Source organism: Petaurus breviceps, unplaced genomic scaffold (assembly GCF_028583685.1).
Source record: "Petaurus breviceps papuanus isolate PSGF00001 unplaced genomic scaffold, PetGlider_PUasm1.0 227, whole genome shotgun sequence".
NCBI lineage: Eukaryota > Metazoa > Chordata > Mammalia > Diprotodontia > Petauridae > Petaurus > Petaurus breviceps.
The window spans coordinates 9,791,578-9,805,667 of NW_027185896.1; the positions used below are offsets into that span (position 1 = coordinate 9,791,578).

General features: G+C 48.4%; 1 protein-coding gene across 5 annotated transcripts in view; it reads left to right on the top strand.

Annotated features, from left to right (window-relative positions):
- Positions 1–5,286, top strand: part of MST1R (macrophage stimulating 1 receptor) — a 29,086-nt gene extending 23,800 nt beyond the window's left edge. For all 5 annotated transcript variants that reach the window (XM_069095688.1, XM_069095687.1, XM_069095689.1 and 2 more), the window contains 6 exons: positions 347–427; positions 904–1,085; positions 1,511–1,620; positions 2,135–2,300; positions 3,357–3,493; positions 4,158–5,286. In XM_069095688.1, coding sequence (XP_068951789.1) covers positions 347–427; positions 904–1,085; positions 1,511–1,620; positions 2,135–2,300; positions 3,357–3,493; positions 4,158–4,488 — 1,007 coding nt within the window. In that variant the 3' untranslated portion in view covers positions 4,489–5,286. The remainder of the gene's footprint in view (positions 1–346; positions 428–903; positions 1,086–1,510; positions 1,621–2,134; positions 2,301–3,356; positions 3,494–4,157) is intronic.
- Positions 5,287–14,090: the final 8,804 nt, after the last annotated feature.

Genomic DNA, 14,090 nt, shown 5'->3' on the forward strand with positions numbered 1-14,090 from the left:
GGATGGGATGGGATGGGATGGGATGGGATGGGATGGGATGGGATGGGGTAGGATAAGGTCTCCTCCTTCCCCCAGCATCTCCTTAAAAATGGTGACCAAATCAACAGCAATGGCAAGGACTGTCAAAGGCCATTTTGTGGGTGGAGGCCAGGCCAAGGGCTCAAGGTTGGGGGAATGGGAATTTTGGACTCTTTGGGTGAGAACTTAGGCCAGGGGGATAGGGTTGGGCCTCAGGGCCTAGGGGAATGGGATGGAGTTAAAGCCAGGTCCATTCTGGTGAGAAGCTTTTCCCCTGCCTTTTCTCCATCCCAACCTCACTAGGAGGCCTTCTTTTCTCTATCCCCAGGCCACTTTGGAATCGTCTACCACGGGGAATACATGGACCCTTCTGAGAACCGAATTCACTGTGCCATCAAATCACTGAATCGTGAGTATGCTCAGAGTGTGGTGTGTGTGTGTCCAGCTGGATGGTGCTTGTGTCAGCCCTATCTGGAATCTCTTGGACTTTGCAGTCAGGTCTTGACTTGGTCCCAGTGGGGAGAGGAATGGAGGGGGAGGGGAAGATTATTAGAGGAGGAGGGAGAGACTATGCCTTCTCTTGTTGTGTAGGGGAAGAAGGCCTGGACTTGGAGTTATGTTACTGGCTCATCTTGGGCAAGTCTCTAACCCTCTCAGGTCCTTAGTTTCCCCCTCTGTAAAATGGGCATAGTCTCCAGGGTCTGTGATGCTCCAGACCTTTATGTCTGTGAGAGAATAGAGCAGAATTGTGCTTCCCCCAAGATGCCTCGCAGATGTGTCAGTGAATGCTTATTTGCTGGGGGGCCTGGTCCTCTCCAGCCTCCCTTGGTAGAGAGCTTCCCTGAGCAGGACCCCAGCAAGACTGAGAGCTTGAGTGTTCTGCAGGCATCACTGAGATCGAGGAGGTGGAAGAGTTCCTGAGGGAGGGTCTGCTCATGCGTAGCTTCTGCCACCCTCATGTCCTGTCCCTCATTGGCATCCTGCTACCTGCTGAGGGGCTCCCCCGAGTGGTGCTGCCCTACATGAAACATGGAGACCTGCGAAATTTCATCCGTTCCCCAAAAAGGGTAAGTGACCTCTAGACCATCATCAGCCTTCCTTCTAAAATGATTGCTGTGGTTCTTCCCAGTTAGTCCTGGATGCCGTGACCTCTCAAGTTATAGGCCTCAGCTGCCATCCACCTACAGCCTACAGCTTTGCCCTAGGGCCCCTTTCTGACCCAATACAGGACCTCAATTGTAATCCACAGCCTCTCCTAATTGCTCAAGGTCTCCAATCTATGCCACAGGCCTTCGGGGTCTTCCCCCACCCAACCTCCCCATGCCCAGCCTTTCAAGGGTCTGTTTCTCTCTAAACTTCTCCATACAGTCATCCTATTGGACAGGCCATCTCCAGCAGGCAGGGCCAAGAGCTGATCTCTCTGAGCATCCTGGGAGAACCTAGCCCTAACAGTATACTCTTCTACCCAATGACTGCTGTGATGTCTTTTCAGAACCCCACAGTGAAGGATCTCATTGGCTTCGGGTTGCAGGTGGCCCGAGGCATGGACTATCTGGCTGAGAAGAAATTTGTTCACAGGGACCTTGCAGCTCGGAATTGCATGTGAGGAGCCAGGTTGGGGAAGCACTAAGAAAGGGAAGGGGACAACCAAGTCAAGGCAGGGAGAACCCAGGGGCAGGACTTGAGTCAGGGAGTCTTAATGTGGTTCCGAGGAAAAGCTGCTGGATTCCAGGGATACCAGCCCTCATCTCGGCAATAACTTGATGTGAGATCTAGTAAAATCTCTCTGGCTGCCGTATGTAGAATCAGGAGCAAGGTAGGACTAGACAGGTCTCTGAATCTCCAAGAAGATTTGCTGATACAGTGGATTGAACTCTGGGCTTGAAATCAGCAGATCTGGCTCTGCTACATATTCACTGTGTGACCTTGGTCACATCACATTCTTTCTCTAAATTTTAATTCTTCTATCTATGAAATAGAGGAGTTGAACTAAGTTACCTCCCAAGTTCTATGTTTCCATCCCAAGGGCTGACCCAGACAAGCCACTGTCAGGGAGGGAGAGAAGGCAGCCCCATACTATACTAAAACACTAGAGACCCTGTCACCTACCTCCCAGGCTGGATGAGACATTTACAGTGAAGGTGGCGGACTTCGGCCTAGCCCGAGACATCCTGGACAAGGAGTACTACAGCGTCAGGAAGCATCGTCACGCCCGGCTGCCAGTCAAATGGATGGCTCTGGAGAGTTTGCAGACATACAAGTTCACTACCAAGTCAGACGTGGTAAGAAGTAGGATCAACTGTCTCTTCTCAGACTGGTACAAATCCTACCTGTTTGACTTTGAGCAAGTAGCCCTTCCCCTTCCTTCCTCAGTTTCTTCACCTGTAAAATGAAGGGTTTAGACTATCTGGGCCCTGAGATCCCTTTCAGCTCTCCATCTGTGTTCCCCCAGTTCCATCTACCTCAAGCAAGGGGACACACTGACAAGTTTCCCTTTGCTAATTATTGGCACTGTGATCTTGGGCAGATTACTAGACCCCCTCTGGCCTTCGTTGTCTCTTTTATAAAATGACGAGATGATCTCCGAAGTGCTTTCCAGCCCTAAATCCTTTGCTTTATTTTGGCACTATCACCAGATAGTGGCTAAGCTAAAAATGGTGATGGTCACATCTGTAACCTTGGCAGACACTATCATTGCATCCTTAAGAGTTCTTTCTTTCCAGCAGCCTTGTGGGTTCTGGGTGGGAGGTAAAGGTGATAGTTCCCTGATTTTATAGCTGAGGCTCTGAAAAGTACATTGATGTTCAAGGTCACATCGTTAATCAGTGACAGAATCAGGGTAATAATACTTGGTCACTCGGTGCTTGGCAAACACCACAGTGCTCTAGAATGAGTCATTATTGCTATGAATATGAGTATTATACAGTTGCCACAGACAGTTCTCAAGGTGATTCACCTCCTCCCTTCTTCCTCCCCCACAGGCAGATAATCAGGGATTGATTCTACAACTCACAAAGTCCCTGATACTGCTATCACTCCTAGACCTTGGTTTCCTCTCTCTGTCAAGTAGGGGGTGTTTCACTGAAAGGGGTCTGGGTGGAGGAGCAAAAGCAAAGGCTTCAGGAGGATAGTTTTGGGGGATGGAATTTGAAGATCTAGGAGGAAGAGAGGAAGAAATGTAGAGGGCCATTTAAAGGTTATAAGGCCTGCCATAAGCCTGGGGGACGCTTCCTGTGTCCTGTGGGGAGTGGGAGGACCCTTCTCGGCCTACAGAGTCAGAGAACAGCTGGAGTGGCTATCCATCAACTCTCCTAATACTGTTTCCTCTTCATCCCCAGTGGTCCTTTGGGGTCCTACTTTGGGAGCTGCTGACTCGCGGGGCATCCCCGTATCCCAACATCGACCCCTTTGACATCTCCCATTTCCTAGCACAGGGCCGACGTCTGCCCCAGCCTGAGTACTGTCCTGATGCCCTGTGAGTACCAGGAGGGCACTGGGGATGTGGGGCACAGTTCAATCAAGGGAAGAGAGGATGGGGCTGACGCTACTGGACTGGGAGTCAGGATGCCCAGGTCCCTAGGCTTCATTCTCCTCCTTTGTAAAACGAGGCTAGACTAGAAAAAGTCCCTTTCAGCTCCAATTTGATGTCCCTAGATGATTCTAATGCTCTTCTTTGGGGTCAGAGATTTATAGAACCATAAGGGCCTTTAGGGACAACTTAGTCACCTCATTTTATAGAAGAGGAAATGGGGCCCAGAAGTCCTTGCTCAAGGTCATATAGCCAGACTAATAGAATCAGGATTCAGAATGAGACTTGATGTCATAGAGTGGGAAGATAGACCCCTAGGCTTGGAGATGAGACACTTGGAATTTAGACCTGCCCTAACTTAATATGACCTCGAGTGATTCTTTCCCCATCTTGTGGCCTCAGTTTTCCCCTTTGTAAAATGAAGGGGGCGGGACTGGTTGATCCATAAGAACCCCACCAAGCTCTGGTGTTCAGTAAGTCTTACTTGGGTTGGGGCTTGGGCTTAGGGAGAAGGTGCAGATGTCGAGATGAAGTAGGGGACTTTGATTGGGGTAGATGCAACTGTGTGGGCCAATCTCCTTCCTTCTCTAAGGGTATCTGTCCCTACCAGGTATGAAGTGATGCTCCAGTGCTGGGATCCCAGCCCCACAGAGCGGCCAACATTTGGGGTGCTGGTGAGGGAGGTGGAGTGTGTCTCAGCCTCCCTACGAGGGGAACATTATGTCAGCCTGCATAGTGGCTATGTGAACCTGGAGTGTGGCCCCATCCTGCCCCCCTGCCCCAGCTCTGAAGATGAGCTGGACCAGAGTGAGGAGGAAGAACAGGAACTTGAGGACTCAGAGAAGAAGGCTGAGGCAAAGGAGGCCTGCAGGCGGAGGGGGGGTCCTCGGCCTCTCTCGGCACCTCCCCTCACTGTCCAAATGCTGGAGAGCTCTCCGTGACACCTGCTGTTGGGAAGAATGCCATCTGAGCCAGGACAAGGACCTCCCCAAAGGGAGGGGGCAGCTCAGGGAAACTGAGTGAAGAGAGAGCAGGGTCTGCAGACAGAGCCCCTGGCCCGGCCTGTGGCTGGCTCTCTGGTTTTTGGTGCTCAGGGAGAAATACAAATTCAACATTTCAGGGACCTTCGTGGCTGCTGGCCCTGTTCAGGAGCCCTGGCCCAGCTCTTTGCTTACAACCTCGGTTGTTAAGGGACAGGGAAGGTCATCCATCCCCTCCTTCCCTCTGAGGAAAGAATGGGGATGTGACCCTTTTCAAATAGTGTGAAACTGACAGAGGCCCAGGGGTAAAGCGCAGGCCCCATATCTCCCTTTCTGCCTCTGATGGGAGGAGGGGGCATGAGTGGCAAGGGGAAAGTGGTCCTTTGATTGTAACCACCACCTCATTTCTTTTGAGGCCCCTTTATACATCCGTCCAGGCTGGGAAAGGGCTGGCACTAGAGGTTGCTTGAGGGTCCTCCTGGGCCCCACATAGCTCCTCTCCCTGATGCCTGAATTTCCACCATTATAAGTTTATTCATTTGAAATTAAGCAGTGTCGTCCCTTGGCCTTTCTTTGAAAATACAGATTGTTCTGGAGTCCCACCTTCTGTAAGAATAATCCTTCCCCACTCCACCTTCATCTGGGTGTCTTCCCTCTGAGACCATCCCCGATTTAGCTTGTCTCTGTCTTGTTTGTATATATCTGTCTGCATGTTGTCTCCGTCATTAAATTATGAGCTCCTTAAGAGCAGTGACTGGTTTTAGTTTCTTCTGTTTGTTTCTTTGGCTTTTTGGCCTTTCTTTGCATCCCTAGTGACTCCACTCTGCATTTCCTTCACTTGGCCACTTCTTAGAATGAAGCAGCTCAGGAGCTGTCTTCTTCCCCAGCAAAAGGAATGTAGGCAACAGGAAGAGAAGGGAGCCAGGAAGCATGCTGGAAATAACACTGGCCCAGGTCAGGAGACCTGGGTTCAAGTCTTTGGCTCTGCCACTTATGTGACCTTGAACAAATCTCTCCTCTGGGTCTTATTTTCTTCCTCTGGGAAGTCAGGACTTGAACTAGAGAATCTCTGACCTCACCACTTCTGCCTTTGACTTGCAATATTCTCCAGTGTCCCTCCCATTCTGACATTTTGGGATTCTGGATCTTAGGCCCATAGGGTGCCCTTCTCCCCTGAATAAATCTGGGGTGTCAGTCTGTGGCTCCCCAGCCTAGATACCATCCCCAAGTTTTGTCCACACAAAGGCTCAACTGAGTTGGGGGGGAAGGGAAGCTGAGAATCTGCAGGGAGGGGGGGCCTGGGAGAGGAAGGAGGAGGGTGAGGGTGAGCCATCCATTGTAACCAAGGCATTCAGACTTCTATTTATACCAGCCTCAAGGCCATCAGCACAGCAGGCCAGGCTGGGACTGGGGGCCCATGAATGGCTGCTTTCCCCAGAAGGGGCTGCTGGGGGAATGGGGGAGGGAGGTTCTCAAGCTGGTTGGTGAGGCAGAGAAGGCTGAAACTGGAAAATGTAAAAAGCATGGAGCTCTCTTCTTCTTCCCTTAATCGTACTCACCCCATCACCAGACCAGATCTATTTCAGAGCGTCTACCATTCACTTATAAAACATCTCCTGCTAGGCTGGGGTTCCTGGCTGTTTCTCAGAGGCTGTCTGGGCAAAGACAATGTCCCAGGATCAGCTGTGTCTTCCTCCCATCTCCACACCACATGCCTTGCTTACTTTCTGGTACTTTGGGTTTCCTCCATGTTAACCTGCTTTGATAAGCAAGAAACCCAGGAGAAAGAAAACTTCAGGTTAGTCCCTTCCTCTCTAAGGGCAACCTCAGTTTCCCCATCTGTAAAATGAAAGCCTTGGGCCAGTTGATTTCTAAACTCCTTCCCAGCTGGAAAATTCTGATTCTACTATCCTAGTTGACCAGGGGGCATTGCCCCAGTCACAAACTATAAGAAGACCTCCAGAGTCTTTGTTAATAGGGTGTGGGGTCTGAACCCCAGCAGGAGGAATGGAGTTCATGGAACCATTCACACTCCGTGGTTGAAACCCCTCCCTTGTTAGATCACTGGCATTCTGAGAGACAGTTGGTAGGATCAGGATTTAGTCTGCAACCAGGGTCAAGGCCTAGGCTGTTTTCAGCAGAGAACAAACCCTTCACTGACAGAGAGACTCAGGTCTCAACTTGGCTTAACAACTGGTGAGGCTGATAAGTCAAAGAGAGAAAAGTCAGAGCGACATAAAACTCAGCTGTCCAAGTGATCTTCCTTAACTGCAGGCCTAACCAGGTTACTCCTCTCCTAAATAAACTTCAGAAGCTCCAAGAGCAATTATAAAATCCTCCATCTTGCAAAAAATCCTCCGTCTTTTCAGTCTTCATTCACCTGACTCCCCTCCACGGGCACTGCCATCCAGTGACACTGGCCTCTGTCATCGTTCCTTGAACTCAACACTCCTCTTCTGGAGTGCGAATGTTTTCACTGGCTGTTCCCCAGGCCTGGAACTCTCTCCCTTCTCATTTCTGCTTCCTGCCTTCTCTGGCTTCCTTTAAGTCTCAGCTAAAGTCCCATCATCTGTACCAACAATCCTTTCCCAGTCCTCCTTAATTTCAATGTCTTCACTCTGAAACTATCCCCAGCTTATCCTGTCTCGATCTTGTTTGTATATGTCTGTTTGCATGTTGTCTCCTCCATTAGACCAGGAGCAGCTGGTTCCTTGAGAGTAGGGACTGCTTGGCCTTTTTTTTGGGGGGGGGACTCTCTTTATATCCCTAGAGACTCCACTGCAGCATACCCTCCCATCCAGGCTCCAAGAGCCAAATGGCTTCTTGCCCACTTTTGATCATGAGGGACTTTGGGTTAGACCATCTGCCTTTCCCAATCCCTGCCCAAAGAGAATTCCTTTTTTCATTCTGGGCTTCTCTGGGAATAGGAGGAAGGAGGCAGAATGAGGTAGAATGAGACACAGGATCCTAGGCTGAGGCATTTGGGACCCAAGCTTGGGTTCTAGTGCTGGGGCTCTGACTCTTCAGCTTTGTCTGCTCGTGCCTGGGATGGGTGTGGAATTTTCCAAAGTCTTTTCTAGACAGTGGATAGTGTGCTGAATTTTTGAGTCAGGAGGATGTGGGTTCAAATCTCACCTCTTACACTTACTAGTCAGCATTTATATATTGCCTTAAGGTTTGAGAAGTGACTAATATATCATTTGATCCCACCAATCACAATCCCATATTGTGAGTCATATGATAATGTTATTATTATCTCCATTTTAAAGTTGGGAAAACTGAGGCAGTCAGAGATCAAGTAACTTGCCAAGGGTCACCCAGCTAGTAAACATCTGAGGCTACATTTAATCTCAAGATTTCGTAACTCCTGGCCCAATGCTTCATCCATTGCACCAATTAGCTACTTAGGGATAATGCGCATAAAACATTTTTGAAACCTTTAAATCAGTACATAAATTATCAAGGGTAGCTAGGTGGCATAATGGATAAAATACCAGGCCTGGAGTCAGGAAGACTCATCTTCTTGACTTCAAATCTGGCCTCAGACACTTACTAGCTGGGTGACCCTTGGCAAGTCACTTAACCCTGTTTACCTCAATTTCCTCATCTGTTAAATGAGCTAGAGAAAGATGTGGTAAACTACTCCCAGGATCTTTACCATGAATAACAAACGAATTATCAATTATTATTATTAACAATCCTCAAAGCAACCTTTCACCAGCTTAGTGTACATACTCAGAAGCACAGTTCAGGAGCATGGATATGTAAATTGTCTGGGAAAGGAGGCCATGGGGCCATCGATGCATGGCTGTACAAAGGCTGAAGGTCACCTGCTGCTCTAAGCCATGGGGAGCAGCTGCATCTCCAGCCTGGATGAGTGCAATGAAAAGAGAATGAGGCCTGGTCTCCATCTCTCCCCAAGCCCTCCAGCTATCATTTTTAATAGCTATCCTCTTGACAATGCAGTTTCCTCTTAAACTATAAATTTGGGCTTAGCTCTGACCTAGCTCTAGCTTTGATGTTGCCCTTAATATCAGGCTGTTAATTCCTCATTAAGATTTTCCAGAACCTCTTTGTATGCCCAGTTCTGTGCTTCATCCTCTCAGGCTAGTCCCATCCCCTCTCTGGGCTCCTGGTATCAGATCTATGAAGTGAGTTAGATTAGGTCATCTGTAAGTGCTCTTCTGGTTCTAAGCCATATGATCCCAAGATTATTGATGAATTATTATCTTTCAGGGAAGAAATTCCCACAAGGCCTCAGACAGAGGAATATTTGTTTTAGCAGCTGGGGTAGGAACAGGATGAACAGAATTTGTACAACCTGGTCAATGGTCATTGGCTTCAACCATCTCTTCACAAGACTTTCAGCTCAGCCTAAAGGCTCCCTCTTCTTTCCCCTTTATATGCACTCCTCCCTATTCAATCACTTCACCTCTTAACCAAAGAAACAAAGACCCAGGAACAGAACCAAATTGGGTCTGTTAACCAAAGAAATAAGAGACTCAGGATCTTCTGATCTACCCAAATTGGGCTCCTTTCAGGAGGGAGGGTGAAATCATCAGGGATCCCACCTGGATTTCATCTCCATTATACTTCTGGGCGGAGCCTGCAGGAAAAGTATAATGGAACGATAAAGAGTTTTAATTCTTTCTTCCCCAGTCCATTTTTCTATCAAAGATTTGCGAGCAGGCAAGGCTGTCTCCATTTTATAGGCAGAGAAAATAGAGAGGTAAAACACTTGTCCAGGGTCTCACACTGTGAATTAGAGCCCACACCTGGAGGTTCGGGCTTCAATACTGGACTGTTTTAGGAAGGATTTTTCCCACAAATTGGAGTGTATCCAGAGGAGAGAGAACAGGATGTCATGAGAGGACTGGAGACTAGCATTTTATACAAGAACCAGTTGAAGGTTGTTTAGTCTGCAGAAGAGAAAGCCAAGTTGGGGGCATGATCTCTATCTTCTAAGTACCCAAAAGGCTTCCATGGGGAAGAGAGATTAGAAGTCTTTGTTTGACCTAAGAAAGCTGTCTTAACTCCAGTGGGAGTTAGCTCCTTGTTACTGTGGAATTCTTTCACTGGAGGCTGGATGACCATTGTTGGGATTCTATAAGGGGATTCCTATTCAGGTATAAGTTAGATAGTCTTTGAAGTTTCTTCTAACTTGGAGTCTGGGATTCCTGACTTCCAGGTCCTGATCTGTGGGATAGAGGAAACCCTTTGGAGGAGAGGGAAGTAGAAGTTTTACTAAGACCCAGGGAAGGAGATTTGGAAGGAATGGGAAGAGTGAGCAACTGATGTCATGTATCCAGCCTGGCTTTGAGATTCTAATCCCAAATTCAACAAAAAGTCCTAAAATGGGAGGAAATAGTTAAATTTGTTGAATTTGAGTTGTCTGTTTCTCTAACAGCTGTTAATAGATGTTTCTTGATTGATTGATTGATTGATTATACTCCTATTCCTTGAGTATCCAACCCTTTCCCTGAGCCCCTGTCTTCTCCCTAAGCTTCCATCTGCCTCATACAGCCCCCTCTCCTGTTGATGAGTCCCATATATGCTAGGGGTACTAAATCAAGCTCAGGGGGTCAAAGTTATAAACAGACACAGAGAAGGAGGGGCAAATATAGACACTGCCCTCAGGGATATATAGTCTAGGAGAGGCAGGAAGAGCAGACCTGGACCTTGCCCTCCTTCTGAGCTCACAGTCTAGGGGAGACAGAGGAAAGGGTGCCTTCGGTTTGGGACAGCTGCCTCTGTCTAACTGGGATAAAGTTAGAGGTTAGTCACTTCAAAGATCCATCCCCTTTCCTGTCCTGTGTCCCAAGGCATGCCCTTTGGTTTAAACTCAAGAACTGGAGAGAGAAGGGAGAGGGGAAAGGGGGAAGGTATGTCTGGCAGGGGTATTCAGAGAGAGAGAGAAGTTGGCATCTGGTTCTCAAGTTGGCTGGTCCAGTGAGACAAGAGGAAGCCCTCTGCCTCCCCTCTCAGCTGTCTTTGGGTAGTTATGGCAGCAGGATGCCTAGAGGGATTCCAGGACACACACACACATACACACACACACACACACTCACACCTGAACTGCTTGTGCAGTCTGCACGTACGTAGGCTGGCTCACAGTCTCCCCCAATTCAGTCTCCTCTCCCTAGGAAATTGGCCAGACTCCAGGGCTCAGCAAGCTTCCAGGCAGGCTATGAGGTGAGGGGGGGGGCAGGCATTTGGGCAGAGAAACTGAGCAATCACCACCTTTCCCTGGCAAGTGTGTCATGTGCAGATGCAGTGGGTGCCATCCAGTTATGGGGCCATAAGCTCTAGGCCCAAGATCACAAAGGGCCATTCAGGTGGCAAGGGCTCCCACTGGCACCCCCCGGCTCCTGGTTCCTCATTCTCTCTGACTTTGGCTCAGAGATGCTTTCCTGTATCACACAGTTAGAATGCCCTCTCTACATTTCCACCTGTTGAAATCCTATCCCTACTTCAGGGGTCTTGGCCAAGGGATGCTTCCTCATGGTTCCTCAAGGGTGACACGACCCCTTCTTCCTTGGTATTTCCATAGCCCTGTGCCTGCCTTTGTCTCATAGCCCTCAGCACCCACTGCCTTCCACGGGAGGTGTTTTCTGTCTGATCGTCCCTACTGGATTTCATGAGAGGCCGGGTCTCTGTCTTCCCTGTAGCATTAAACTCTATGCATGTATCAATCAATCCAGCAAGGATACATTAAGCACTTACTCTATTCCAGGCACTTTACCAGGCTCTGGGAATAGAAAGCCAAAGCCAACACGGTTATTACCCTCAGGGAGCTAATATTCTAATGTAAGCTTAAGTACTTTATGTCAACTTCTCTCTCCCTCTGAATACTCCTGCCAGACCTATGCTCCCCCTCTTCCCTCCCTCCTCAGTTCTTGAGTTTAAACCAAAGGACATACCTTGGGACACAGGACAGGAAAGGGGCAGGATCCTTGAAGAGACTAACCTTTAACCTTATCCCAGTTAGACAGAGGCAGCTATCCCAAACTGAAGGCACCCCTCCCTCTGTCTCCCCTAGACTGTGAAACTCACAGAGGGAGGGCAAGGTCCAGGTCTGTTTCTCCTCTGTCTCTCCTAGACTAGATCCCCCTGAGGGCAGGGGCCTGTCTTTGCTCCTCCTCCTCCTCTGTGTCTTTTTTTTTTATCTTTGACTCCCTGAGCTCGATTTAGAGCTCCTGTCATAGATGGGACTCATCAACAGGAAAGGGGGTTGTATGAGGCAAATGAAGCTTAGAGAGAGGACAGGGGCTCAGGAAGGACTTGGTCACTCAGCAAGAGAATCAGGGTACAACCAATTAGTCAATCAATAAGCATTTATTAAGCTCCTGCCAAACAACAATTACTGGAAAAACAGACAATTCAAATTCAACATGTCCAACATTTAACTATTTCCCATCTGTTTCCAGCTTATTGTTTCATGTTGATTATTTAATACTCCACTCATAAGCTCTATGATACAACCAAACACTTCTACTGGCTTTTGCCCATGCATGACATTTAATCTCCTGCCTCCACACCTTTGCATACATCTATGAAAAGAAATCCATGCCTAGAATGCCCTCTCAACTTTGCCTCTTGAACCTCCTAGTTTTTTTCAAGACTTATCATGCCACCTTCTTTAAGAGGCCTTTCCTAATTGCCCCAGTTATAAGTACACTCTCTCCTTTTGCTCCCCCCCAACTTGCTTTGACCTTATTTTGTATGTATCTTATACTTCATTTGTGACCACATTATCTTCTCCACCCCCACCCCCACCCCAATTAGAACATAAAAGTCTTTAAGGACAGGAACTATATTGTATCCCCAAGGTTTAGCATAGTGCCTTTAATACAGTAGGGCATTACAAAAATGTTGATTCATTGATTGATTGAAAGATAAAGACCAATGGAATCCCTGCCCTCAAGAAGCTTGTATTCTATAGGGGAAACAACACATATGCTCATAAGTAATGGGGAGGGAGAGTCTACAGTAGAAGCTTGGAAGGTCTTACATAGAAAAGATGGCGCCTGACTTAAACTTTGCAGAGCGAGAGAATCATGAGAGGCATTCTAGGCATAGGGGACAGCCTAGACAAAAGCAAGGAGACAAGAGATAGAATGGTCCGTACCTGGAATGGCAAGCAGTTCAGTTTGGCCAGAGTGCAGGAAGGAGAGTAATGTTAATAAGTCTGGAAAGGTGGGTTGGAGACAGATAGTGAAGGGTTTTAAATGCCAGAGGAGTCAGTCTATGTTTTATCCTCGAGACAATGTGGAACAACTGGGAGAGTTTTGAACAGGGGAATGACACGATTGAACCTATGACTTAGGAATATTAACTTACTGTTGTGCTGACCAGGGGTAGGACAAGGGTGAGGCTTAGCTTAGTGAGGGGATAGCGGGACAATGAGGCAAGTCAGGGTTTAGTGATGAGGATGGTGGCTCAGTGAGGGGTTAAGGACTCAAAGGCAGAGTTTTTGGTCAGAGAGGGGATGGTGGGCTGAGTGGGGGGCGGTGCTGGGGAGTTATCAAGGAGAGAACTCAGGGAAAGAATTCGGAGGGCTCAGTGCAAAGAGATCAATAAGAGGGATTGGCTTTCCATAAGGGAAAGGGAGATAAAGAAACAATGAGGGGAGACAGGGTCAACAGCAACACAGGGCTCAAGTGAACAAACAGTAGGCTTAGTAGTGTAATGAAAGCTCAAGGAAGATATGGAGGGTCAGTGAGGGAATAGGGGAATGCAGTGAGGGGTATAGGAACTGAAGGAAGCACCATGAATAAATCCCTCTGCTCAAGAAGAAGATGCATTTTTGGTCCCTTTTCTGGGTCATGCTGGTCCCTGTAGTCCCGGCAGTTCCCCCCAGGGGAAGGGACCCAATTAGGCCCTCCAAAAGGGTGGGGATTGTCTGCACGTCACTGGGGGCCCATGGGACCTGACTCTGCAGGACTCCAGCACCTGCTGCTGACGGCCCTCCTCTCTCCTCTCCAGAGGCAGCGCCTGTCAGGCATCATCAGACTATTTGACTTCAATGCCAGTCCTATCTCGGGTCTGTAGCATTTCCCCAGGAAAGAGATTTTTTGTGGAGGTGCCTCAGTTGGGGGACCAACTGAACACCCCAAAGATGGGTAAGGGAGAAAACTAAAGAAACTTGGGGGCCATCAACAAAGAGGCTCCCTCTGAATCCCAGGAGGCCCAGGGCTGTCACCTTGGGCTTGGAGACGTCTCAGAAACTTCCTGCTGTCATGTGTCATCAGGCTCCATGTCACGCGTTAGGAGCAGCAAAAGCTATGAACAAGGTACTGTGAGCTCCCCTAGGGACAGGAGAGGCTGGGATTAATAATAATAGCTCTCATTTATACGGTGCTTTAAGGTCTACAAATGCCTTTCTCACAGCATTGAGGTAGCTTGGGCAAGAACCATTATCCCCATTTCACAGGTGTGGAAGCTGAGGCATATAGAGCTGAAACAATTTGCCCAAGGTCTCACACAGCTATTGAATTTTGGAGCTCATGTTCAAGTATAGCTTTCATGTGTCCAAGATTCTACCCTTTAGGGTACTTGTTCCC